This window comes from Platalea leucorodia (assembly GCF_965183815.1).
Source record: "Platalea leucorodia genome assembly, chromosome: 18".
Lineage (NCBI taxonomy): Eukaryota > Metazoa > Chordata > Aves > Pelecaniformes > Threskiornithidae > Platalea > Platalea leucorodia.
The window spans coordinates 7,217,385-7,230,021 of NC_138840.1; the positions used below are offsets into that span (position 1 = coordinate 7,217,385).

At 41.7% G+C, this 12,637-nt stretch overlaps 1 protein-coding gene across 1 annotated transcript; it reads right to left on the bottom strand.

Annotated features, from left to right (window-relative positions):
- Positions 1 to 2,240: 2,240 nt before the first annotated feature.
- Positions 2,241 to 10,862, bottom strand: LOC309598804 (uncharacterized protein C1orf94; the record flags this gene model as incomplete). Its single annotated transcript, XM_082329748.1, has 6 exons — positions 2,241 to 2,316; positions 2,975 to 3,159; positions 3,552 to 3,626; positions 4,683 to 4,846; positions 5,798 to 6,258; positions 10,600 to 10,862. 6 exons carry the CDS (start codon positions 10,860 to 10,862, stop codon positions 2,241 to 2,243), a joined length of 1,224 nt encoding a protein of 407 aa, XP_082185874.1.
- Between the last annotated feature and the right edge of the window lie 1,775 nt (positions 10,863 to 12,637).

Consider the following 12,637-nt stretch of genomic DNA (forward strand, 5'->3'; position numbering starts at 1 on the left):
GCAATGTATGGAGCCACGTGTTGGATAATGGGGAAGAAAGAAAAATATTGACAGGCATCTTCATCAGGTATCTTTGATCCTGTGCTGAAAACAAGGGAAGCATTTTGGGTAGAAAAACCATTCAATCCTGCCTTAGTGCGCTAGTGTTAACTGACTGAGGGATACAGCTGTGGTTTAGACCACTTGTGCCTTAATGACCCTATAGCTTCATTCCTCATGTGACCCTGGAGGTAGCTCATTTTTGTATATTGGCTAATCTTCAGTTCCCTGAAGGGATCACACAGATATCTAGCCTGAGCTGCGGTGTGATAGTGATATATCTGGTTCAGGTTGCTTGTCACTAACAAATGAAGTGTCGGTAAAATGACAAAAGTGTTGTCTGTACTAGTGTGTCCCCTCTTCTAGCCTTTTTGGTTATGAGGTGCATTGGAACTGTAAGATTGTTGTTGCTGACGCTGGTGGGAGTTTGTAAGCAATATATGGGCTTTGGCTTTGATTTCTCCTGGCTGCCTTGGTATTACTTTAACAGTCTTTCTGGTTGTGTTATGTTATCTACCTGTCACCTTACCCACAAGGCAAGGAGAGTGAAGAATGTTGATGCTTTGTGGAAACACTAGAGATTCCTAATTGCTCATCTAATTTATCTTAGCTGAAATTTTGGCCTACAGTGGTATGTGAAGAAAAAAGGGCTAGTGGGCACATCTTGCCAAAGCATGAATTTCTCATTATAAATTGTCCTAGATCACCTCAGCCATCTGGGTAACCCAAAATAGATGTTGATGCAGTGTGGAAAGAGGAACGGTGAGAAGAGGCATAAACTACTTATAATGTGCAAAATGTCACCTGAAGGATCACTGTAAGATTGTTTATCAACCTTACAAGAGTAAACATACTCTATGTGAATTCTTTACTAGCTTCAGCTAAGTCTACACAACTAAGTTGTACTACTTACATTAAACAAGATTAAAGGGAAGGAAGAGCTAAATTTTTTAAAGTTACAAGATTCGTTTTACTTACAGGGAGGAGACAAAAAAAAAAAAATCTGGTGTTCGCGTGGCTGGGGCTAAGTCTAAAGCTCAGTGAATGGAAGGATGCTCCGTCTTTTGTTCGAATTATGAGCCACTGTGGAAGTCTGTCCTCTTACAAAGTGCTTTGCCTACAGAGGTTAAGCATATTTGGTCCTATTGCCTCCTCCAGGAATGAATGGTGCTGTACGTCTTGTAGGACCTGTAACTATTTGCAAAATACCCAGGCTTTTGTTAAGCAGTGTAAAGAGTTAATTTCACATCTTGACTTGTATGGGTGCAATATCCTTCTTAAGCAAAGTATAAATACCGTCTCCTTGAATTTAAGAGCAGGCTGAGTTGCATACTAGTGGGTATAGGGCTGGATGATTGCAAACTGTCAGATCTTTGTGACTGAGACCTTATTCACTAGTTTTAAGGCTGGGAGAGACTTTTGTAGTAATTTGTTCTGACACGTATCACGCAGGCTGTAGAATCCCATGTAATCACTCTTCTACTTCTGACCCAGCAAACCGGCTGAAATACAGCAGACAGCGAGCCGTAGTCACTGTCTAGAGGAAGCCTTGCTGCTCTGGCTTTGCAGTAGTGGTGCAGGCTCCAGAGGAAGCAGAAGCTATTTTGCAGGGGCAAAGGTTCATTGTCAAAAGTTAGAGCCGTGAAACTCCTGAGTTAAATAACCAAGGCAATATAGTTAAACAGGATTCTCCATACAAGCTTTATGGCTTGATCTTCTTTAATAGTAAAAGTCAGATTACCATCTGGATTAGCATTAGAGTTTGAGGTAATAAACCAGGAACATGTCACGCATGGAGCTGTACCACCCAGCTATTGAATGTATTTGTGTTAATCTCACTTTGAATATACAGCTAAAGTTGTTATCTCTGAAATTTGTGGCCAAGACTCTTTTCTGTCAACCATCTTTATTGCACCAACACTCAATTCTACGCAGCTCAGGCATTTGTCATAAATAAAACATTTTTATTATTTGTCTCCATCTTCCAAAACAAAAAAAAGCCCCTTAGTCTGTCATCCTAAAAAAAAAAAATTATTTCAGATGAATTGTCTTGCAACTGTTTCTTACTGTATAAATCATAGGGGATTATTCTAGATGGACATGTTCACTTTGGGGAAAACGTGAAATCCTTATAGGACCCTATGACTTACAATAGATAGGAGGTTTTTCTCTGAATACTAGAATAGGAAAACTGGGTTCGCTTAAAATTTTACATAGTTCTCACTGGAAAAGTAGTTGAGGTTAGTTGTCATAGCTCCTCCAGGTGTAGAACTAAACCTAAAACAGAAAATGAAATTTAGTCAAGCTTCAGGAGATTACATCTAACTTCCAAATTACCTCTTTCTTCCTAATAATGGAGCTCTTAGAAGCATTTATCTGCTTTTTTTTTAATGTGTAATATGGTTTCTGGGAAGGTGATCTGGAGGGAAGTATGTGCTATTCCTGTCTATCCCATACGCATTTAACAGAAGATGATATATAGAACTTAAATCTCTGGAGATTATTTTACCCTTGGAATATGTTGATTTTAACTACAGTTTTTAACAGAAAGGTATCAAAATGAATCCTTTAATTTCATTCTGACAGTGTCAAAATATTTTTGGTTTCTATCATGTTGAAGCATTTCCTTTTTGTCAAGTTAGTGTTTATACTTTTTATCCATAATATTGATTGGAAGTTGTAGGTGGCGTCTCCTATAGCACAGTGTTTGAGCTTCGCTCACCCAAAATTAATTACTCTGGTTTTGTATCAAAATTATTTTAGAATTTAGACCTTATAGTAAATCTTGTCTTTTGTTCAGATTTGGAATTTGGTGAGAATGTAACCGGGAAACCCAATTGCCGATTAAATCTTTAGCTCTGTGCAGGTTTACAGCAACTAACAAACTCTTCCCTAAAGTACTGGAAAAATAGAAAGCAAATCTGCATGGCCATACCCATAGGAAGGAGAAAACGGATACTGGATCCCATCGCCTGCCACTGGTGACAGATCCTGGATGTTGCTGGATAGTGTAGGTGGGGTCCTCTGCTGGTATGGATAACCAGGCTGAACCAGAGTGATGTAGTTCAACATGGGAGTGTAAGGTGGCTGGAAGATCTGCCGTGGGCTGTATGGAGCTACCTGGGGAGGAAGAAGAAGAAGGAAAACAAACAAAAAAAAAAAGGTGGGACAGGAATACTGACAAGGCAGTAACCCCATAAATGGAAACTGGAGTTGTCAAAAATATTTTTTTCAGATGCACACAGTGGTCTCTCCTAATTTTATACAAAACTAGAGCATAAGCAATAAATGTGTTCAGTTAGAGGCTCAAGGCAATCTCTTGAGCTATTTGGAGCCCATAGTGCTCCAGCAGACTGTATTAACTTGTACCAGTTCAGCATCTTGTCCCCAAATCTATTTTTGCGATGGCACCAATGTCAATTTTGGCACATGACAAACTGCTCTGACTAATCTATTGTGCTTAGCATCTGTGTTCTGCAAATTAAAGCATATTCATAACCATTTAAACACACCTGTCTTGAATAGCATCCAAAGGAAGGGTGCAGAGCTTGCTGATACGGGATCCTTGCTGTCTGATGATATGGACCCTGTTAAGCATATACAAGGCATGATTTTTAAAACAGTCTTAGTTGGTCCATTAATTACTTTTGTGTAAGCTTTTTAGGGGAATGTTATGCTCAAAGAAATCAGGTTGTGATAAGTGTATTTCTTAGCTTTGGGCAAAAGTCTTCTCTTTGACTAGGAGCCTGCTTTCCACTCTGTAGCTCCGTTCTGCCTGGGGAAAAATTCAGTTCCCTGTTGACCGCTTAGAGGCGGATGGGCTGTGTGCTCGTCTTATGCTAAGTAGGTATCTGTTGTGCTAACTAATCATTGACTTAATAGAAAAAGTGGAAATTCTTGGACTGTAAGCTTCCAAGGGAGCTCAGTCTGGCAAAGCATGTGTGCTCTGGGTCATGAGTTTCTATCCTCTGTCCTTTATAACAGGCTGGTGACAACTTTTGTCAGCTTGCAGGATGAACTGCGTCCTGCTAGAGAACCATAGCTCTGTTTCTGGTGTGGTTTTAGTGGGTTGCCTTTTTTTTTTTAGCAGAATCAAAGGGAACTAGGGGAGCATAGCCCATAGAAAGCCATGGCTACAGGTATTCATTCTCTTCTTTCTTTCAACTTGAGCATTGAGCTTCTTCCTAATCTTAGTTGGCTTTTTTACTTTGATATGAGGTCCTGTTTCACTAGACTAAGAAAGCAGTATCCCAGTCTGTAAACAGGGCAATCACATGAAATATTTGTAAATACAGGGTTGAAATATTTGTAAATACAGGGTGGAAATTTGTGAATACAGGGTAAAAATGGAAACTAATGAAGGCTGAGGGAGGTCAACATTCAGTATCTGTGTCAATAATACATCATCCTTTGATATCATCACAGCCATCTCAGGACTGCATTACATGTGCTATTAAAGCTTTGTTTATGACCCAAAAGCACTTAATGTAACTTCCTGTAGAAGGACAGCAGTCTGATTTCTTACTGTACCCTAAAAATCGGAAAGCAGCTGTCAAAATAGCAGCAGGTAGTGCCCTGAGTCTGTCAAAATAGGCCTGGGAGTGTTCTATCTTTTCAGAAAATGTGGGTCTAGTTTACGTTACCTGAAACTGTGGGAAGTTTGAGTGGTTGGGAAAGATGGGAAGTGGAGGGAAGCTCAGACTCTGCCACACTGGCTGATGTAATGCTGTGGTTGTTGAAGTAGTAGAAAAGCCTGAAGTACTTGCATTGTATTTAACATTTTTTTTATCTGATGTTGCAGTAGTTACTGTAAAACAAAACAAGGTTAAAGATATTAATAAACATGCATTTTCTTCATTAATCTGTGGAACACTTGCAATTAAGAGAACATGCTTTGCCTGTAAGCAAATTCTGTCTCAGATATCTGTTACTTTTGCAGGCCATAGTTCTGTAACACAGAGACCCAAACTTGGCAATTAGCAGTTCAGATTCACTTGTAGGGCCATCAGACTCTGACCCACAGGACCTGGAATAAAGCTAATTGCCTGAGCCATAAGAACGAATGAAATTGTAAGAATAGAACAAGAACCTTTGCCCAAAGTTCAAAACTCTCCGAGATAAGGAAATTACAGCAGAGAATAAGTTGATTGTGTCGTAAGTCTCCAGACTGATAAATCTAGTCCAGGAGCTTAAAGAGTAGATCTGCCCATGCACCATTGTTTTTGTCTATTCTAAGATGCTTCAAGGAATGTAGTTATCAATACTCTGTGGAAATTGGGATCTTTTAAATGTCTCACACTGGGAACCCAAAAATCATGACATTACCAACGTACCGCCCCCAAACCCAAAAACCAAAACCACAAACTAACAAAAAACCCAACAACCCAAGAAACTCAACCCCAAACTGAAAAAAAAAAACTAGCTTCTATAAAATACCGACCAAATTCAAGAAGGGCATAACCATGGAGATTCGTGAATCTCCTCTATTTCAACATCCGAGAAGGACATTGGATAGGTGCTCGTTAGAGGGGAGAGGCATACCAGCATCCTAGTATAAACTGAGAATTCTTGAATGGAAAAGATTAGTTCAGTAGTTTTCAGTCTCTTACACAAAGCTTGGAAAGGACATCACCATAGAGCAAATGTTGCGGTGATGCCTGCCCAGCTCCTGCCATCAGCTTTTCAACAGCTTCTGGTTTATGTCTTGGTTTTCCCATGAGTCCCAGCTGATGTTCAAGGACCGTGCCCAGATCCATACCTGGATTCTTTGTGACTGCATCAGAATCGGTTTTGGAGCAAATCTTGGCAAATGGTGGGAGCTGCTGCTTCTGTCCTGTGGCTTGACTTTCTGCTGCTGTTGATGACACAGCTATACTACTCTTGGCAGAGCTGAACATGCTGTTCTGTACAAACTCCTTCACTGCCTTTGTCTCCTCGGCCGTTACCTGACTGCCTGCACCTTTGGCAGCGTCTGTGTCTTTCAGCAGAAATGGCACCTCCAGCTTGCTGCCCTCCGTGCTGTGGGTGCCTGTCATGCTGCCATCCTCCAGCCCCTTGGGATTCTTGTGGGGTTTTGCTGAACACAGAAGGCTGGTGATAACGGATTTAGCAGAAAGCTGAGTGTCACAAAGAGCTCTTAATTTCATCTCCCTTTCTCTGTTTCCAATCATTGCTCTGTATATACTTTGGAGTCCCTCTGGTTCGTCTAGCAAGTAGTCGCTGTAAGAAAGTGGAATATAGCTGCTGTTAAAGGAGGCTTGACTTAAAATTGAGCTACTTTTCTTGGCTCCTCCTAAACCTTGCATTTCTATCTCATTAGTGTTCTATGTAAGGGGGGGAATTAACTTAGTTAATGCATCTATCCAAGAATAAGTGAAGCGAAGTTGGATGACAGCATTATAGGTGTGCAGAGAATGATTATAGAATATATGCTTAAAAATATTTGTGGGTCAAAATATATTTTGATTGTAAACAAAGTCTAAGTTTTGTGTCAAACAAGATGATTCTTTGCTGGCAATGGGTGTGAATGAGTTAAACATGCTTTGAGCTGGGTTACACTTGCCATGAGGAAGAACTAAACGGCTCCCTGTGCCATAGTATTAGAGCAGTTGGTGATCATTATTGAAGTTACCCTTGCCACAGTTTGTAAAGTGGAGAAGCCTCACTCAGTTACACAGCTAAGCCCTGTGGTGGTTTTCATGTCATCTGTCAAAGATTTAACCCTGTGATTCTGGACCTGAAAAGAGTTTTCTGGCTTGTATGCCTTGTATCCAGGTGTCTCTAATGGGAGAGATTTGTTCTCCAGGCTCCAGCTTTGCATGGTTTGAACCTTCAGGGCTCAGTGAATCCTTAAACCTGTGCAGGGTGAGGGCCTGAGTTCCCTTGGACTTACTTGTCATCACAATTCGGTTATCACCTGTAAGGCTTTAACAGGGCTGGGTGTTGTAGTATTTGTAGCTCATTAACCATCTTTCATATAGGGAGATAAGGCTGTCAGATGGTTTAATCTGTAGGGTGCATCACAAAGCACCTTTATACCCCCCAAAGTCCTCTGGGACCTTACAGTGGGACTGCTGTCAAAGCTGAACAATTTTGTGTTCTTTTAAGGCACACCAAAGTGCTTATAATGGTTATCTGCTCAAAATACCGATTAGTGCCTATTGTGGTTACCTACTCAAAACACCAATTTAAATTCCAGTTTGCTCTTTCACATCCAAGTATGTTCAATAACTTAATGTATTATCAATTTACTCTTCTTAGCTTGAGGGAAAGACTGATGCTCTGTGCACGCACTATATAGATACATATATGGTTCATAAACAGCTAAAATTAGGAAATTCTAAATTGTAAATGTATCTAATTATCTCTAATCATAGGATCACTGTAATTATTAGGATGCTGCTTTCTCCCTATTTTTAAAGAATATAGATATTCTCTTCAACAAAAACCTCAACAGATTTATACTGTGGATATGAAAATAGAAAATTGTTAGGCTATTTCTGAGTACAGCTTATTTCATACAACTTTTCACCCCGTCTTTCAGTGGGATTCTGGTCTCTGACAGCTTCACAGGCTGCAGCCCTGATTCTGGTACTTCTTACTCAAATCTGGTACTTCTTACTCAAATCTGGTACTTCTTACTCAAATCTGGTACTTCTTACTCAAATCTGGTACTTCTTACTCAAATCTTGTATTCTTTGGGTCACCCGTTACTGCTTTGCACAACCTGTTGGCATTTGTGCCCTGACGGTAGTTTGAAAGACTTAGAGTTGAGGTGGCAACTATGCTTCTTGTCTCTCTTGGACTTACACATTAGGTTATTCGAGTCCTGTGCTTGAATATGTTTGAAGATGTGAATGCAGCATGTCACGTTCCTAGCTCTGATGCTTGCCTGTGAAGCTTTGTCCTCTTCTCATGGAAGATATAAGCTCCTTTATATTGGTAAACAGTGACATCCTCAACAAAAGAGGTTCCTCCTGTCACCACCTGCTCTGGGTGTTCTTGATAACTTGCTCTTCTGTATCCAAATGCTCCAGAACAAAACTAGGAAGGTGAAACTTGTTGTTGTTTGTTTAAAAGATTCCAGATACATTTTAAAATGAGCATACTAGCAATTTGCATAAGTCAATATTTTAAAATAATTAAGGATTGCTAAGTTGAGCAAGGTCATGTGGTATAATCTTTGGCCCCTGAAGCTATTGCAGCTGATGAATTGGGTAACACCTTTATTGACAGTTGCTATATACTGAAAGATTTTTCTTAATCTGTCTTTCTATAAGTCTTTCAGGAGTAATAGAGGTAGGCAAGGTAGGGTACGGAAGCTTCTACCTCAAAGGTGGAAACCTGACCTAGGGCTGTCTCACTTGAATTCCTTCCATTTTAAAGCAGTTCATTGAGCTCTGTACAGTAATTTGGTTTTAGCACTTCAGTTTGGCTGTTGTTGGAAGGTTCAATGACTCTGGGGTCTTTGAGCAACTGATGATCAATGTACTCTGCTGTACGAGCACGTGTGTAGAGGGTACTTCTATCCTGAAGAGCCTGCCAGCTAATTGCAGGAAAACGTTGCTGAGAAAAGTGGCTGGATGAGTTGCCAAAGGTAACTCAGCAGATCAGTAGATGAACAGTGAGTAGAGAATCATTATTCTGAACCCAAGGACAGTACTGCAGCCACCGGCCTTTGCTGTCTTTTTAATTTCACCTAAACTGAAGTTGCTGAGCTTGTCTCAGGTCCTTGTGGTTGTGTCTTGGCCGCTGCCTTCATCGCAGGGGTCCTAAAGTTCACAACCTCACAGTAAAGTACCAAAACGAAAACCATTTTGATCTGCTGTCTCTGCCTGTTGCACTAGCTTCAGGGTAATTGCAGGTTGTGTGGGTGTCCTGGTTTTGGCTGGGATAGAGTTAATTTTCTTCCTAGTAGCTGGTATAGTGCTGTGTTTTGGATTTAGGATGAGAATAATGTGATAACACACTGATGTTTTGGTTGTTGCTAAGTAGTGTTTATACTGGTCAAGGGCTTTTCAGCTTCCCCTGCTCTGCCCAGTGCACAAGGAGCTGGGAGGGGGCACAGCCAGGACAGCTGGCCCAGACTGGCCCAAGGGCTATTCTGTACCATATGGCATCGTGCCCAGTATAGAAACTGGGAGGAGTTGGCCAAGGGGCAGTGATCGCTGCTTGGGGACGGGCTGGTCAGCAGGTGGTAAGCAATTGCATTGTGCATCACTTGTTTTGTATATTCTCTTATCATTATTTTCTCTTCCCTTTTTGTCCTATTAAACTGTCTTTATCTCAACCCATGGGGTTTACTTTTTTCCCGGATTCTCTCCCCCATCCCATGGCGAGGGGGGGAGGTGTGAGCGAGTGGCTGTGTGGTGCTCAGGTACCGACCGGGGTTCAACCACGACAGTGGGCTGGAAGTCATGTTGGTTAGGCTGGCCTTGCTGCAGTAGATGTTGCTAAAGATCAGATCTATATTCCTTTAAGAGTAAAATGTGTTATTAAAGAATACAATTAAGATTGTTAGTAGTTCATAGTTCTTGACTGGTTTGTATAATGCCTTCTTTCCTAAGACTTCTTAGCAACTGGCAGGACCAAAATATGTGGCTGGCTGAGTGTGTGCTAATTGTAAAGATATTTCAGCTGTGTAATTTAACGTACCACTACAGGCAACTCCATGGGCTTCACTGGTTATTCTTGATTTACGCGGTTTCCCTCTTTCTGTATTTATTCTGGAAAGTCTTAAGATTTTTGGCTTATTTAGGACATGGAAGAGAAAGGAAAGGAGCCAGGACTCCAAGATGTAATTCCTAGGTTTCTACCTGACATAGTGTTAGGTACTTCCCCTTCTGTGCCTCCATGTCTTCATCTGTAAAACTATCTGTTTCCTCACCTGTGAAGTTATCCTTTTTTTAAAGATGAAATAACTGTTTACACTCTTTCATGTACCAAGCAAGATGGGCCAGGTTTACACGATGTTTTGTTTGGACTTTAGGAACTGGATGTGTGCTGATGCTTGCTGATTTTTAGCTGGATGTATAAACTTTTATTTTTTCTGTTTCAGGAACATACAGTACATATTATCCTATTAATCTGAAGAGCATACTTCCCTCTCTTACCATTATTTGTCCTGTGAAACATGATTTGGCATAATTTTTTCTCTGCTAAATTCAGCTTTTCTTTGTAAAGATCAGCTGTTTACAGTAGCTTCCTTATAACACTTTAATTTTCGATTTTGCTCCTTTGAATGCTGCTTTCACTTCTTCCTGTAAATATTTTGATGTGTGTGTGGTTGTTTTTCTTTAAATGTTGTGGGGAAGCAAATGCAGCAGCTGCTTATGGTGCTTCAGAATTTGAAGTAGTCAAATTTCACGGGACACACTTTTTCCAAAGAACATTGGTTATAGTGGAAAAAGTGGGAATAATTTGCCTCATTAGGAGGCTGTCAGACAGCAGTCGATGTACCCAGGCTTTCAACAGGTTGCAAAAGTCTAGGTTGGAAAGGTGTGAAAAGGAAAGCAGCAGCCTTTTTCCCTAGAGCTTGGACAACACTTAAAGATCACTTACTTGCTCTGGGAGTTGATGCTGTCTATTCGAAGGGTTCCTGACAGGTCTGAGCAGAGAGCACGCTGCAGCGGTGGCACCAGCGATGGGGGCTGCAGCTCTTCAGAGAGCCGTTGAACGCGTTTCCAGATCTCATGGCAGGCTTCGTCCAAGCTATCCTGGGGCGTGTTGTTGTGGATCCAGATGTGCCTAGGGAAAGGTCCCAGTGGGAACGGACCTTCAGATGTTACTACTGGAGCTGAAAACCTGTTCCTACCAGGGAGCATCTTTCAGCCTCTTCGCGTTCACAAACGGTCGTTTTGTGTTGGTAATGAAGAGCCGTGGCAACCGCGGAACCATGGGGTCTGGCAGCTGGCAGGAAGGGCAACAGCTGGAAACATCCACTGGGCTTCCAGCAGCAGGAATGGAAATGGCAGCGTTGTGTCCTTTCATGTGGTTGAGAGTATTCTCTGGCATAAATCCCTAAATTCAACTGTCCCTGCCTCCCTGTTCCTGAGCTCCCTATCACTTCTTGTGTGTCTGCAGGTGGCTAAGCCCCGTGGAGTGCACAGAGGGCTGTCCCTCAGGTCCTTTCCCCTTCTCTTGCCGTGTCCCTCATCTTTCTGCTGACATGAGATGAAGAGCAGAGGCCTTGTGTGAGGGAAGCAGTGCAGACAGAAGGGGTATTCCTGCTTTAGCATTTACTCTTTATTTGGCCACAGCCCAAAGAGGAGGAGCAACATCCCTGTCTGAGGCCCACCTAGCTACTTCTCATCCCTGCTCAAGCAGTTTGTGTCCCTGAAACTCTTCACAGCCTGCTCTAGATCCACCCTCCACAGCAAGCTGCACCCAAGTCTGCTCTATCAGGAGATAAGAGGAGGGGGGACTAATGCTGACTTGCATCTCTCAACAGCTGACCCTTTTTTCTACTTGGCTGCCTTGTGTTCATGCCGTGAACATCTTTGAGTCTGTGTGCCACCTAGGTTAGCTGGGCCCACAGGGCTGCTGCTACTGCAGTATTTCTAGTTGTGAGCTTCTGTAACTTTTCCACGTTTCCAGAAGCACAGTGGCACTTCTGGCCCTCTGTGATGGAGGGGGAGAATACCTTTAGTCACCTTGTAAGCCCTTCCACTGCCATGGAAAAAGAGCTTGTTCTCAGTTTTGGAGCTTGCATATTTTTCAGCATCAGGGCTACAGAATTTTGCTTTGGGGACTGTTTTTTTTCAACATCCTCTGTGGCGTTTTTGGGTGCTGGGCTGTAAAACTTCATCTAGGTATGAAAATACAAGGCCAAATATTTTTTAAATATAAAAGTAATGTGCACACTTTCAGATGCAACAGCTGTGTATTGAATTCTTTGCTACCGAAATCATTACACTGTACACTAAGATCTTGGCTCTGTACTTATCTCCCTTCAGATAACCCAGAACTGGACTCTCCTGTCTTGTAAGTTAAATAGTGACTGCAGTTTCTTGCTAATAGATATATTATTCATAGCTATCTCTTAACTCACAGTTATGCCTGGATAAATGTTCTTTTCCCCCCAATAGTGTTAACATGTGGTTAAGAGAATAAATGAAATAAATTGTCTGCCATTTACTAAGATGTTTTGCCCCCCCCCCCCTTACTAATCGTGGTACTTAAAATTTTAGGGAACATGATTATGCTCCCAGTGTGACTGCCTTCTATAGTTCCTCATATCACCAGAGTGGTTTTATCTGCATTCTTTGGACCATGATGCATGTAGGAGAGAGGAGGGAGAGAGAAAGAGAAGAGCCCTATGGATGTGGCTTTGTGTCAAAACTAGAGGAAAACCAGGTTTTGGCACTCACTGCCTTTCTAAGTCCTTGATTTTTATCACAGCCCGTTTCTCTTCCTCCGGGAAGCTGTTGCGAGGACTTGGTTCATGCCTGTGAATTGCTCTCGGCTCCATGAGTTAAACTGGAGGGATGTTGCAATCACTGTTGTCTATTTTATTTGGAAGCATCACAAAACAGATCAGACTGTTTTGTCAGGGAGGGTGAGGTACTATGTGATAAATGGAATATAAAACAGTTGGCTA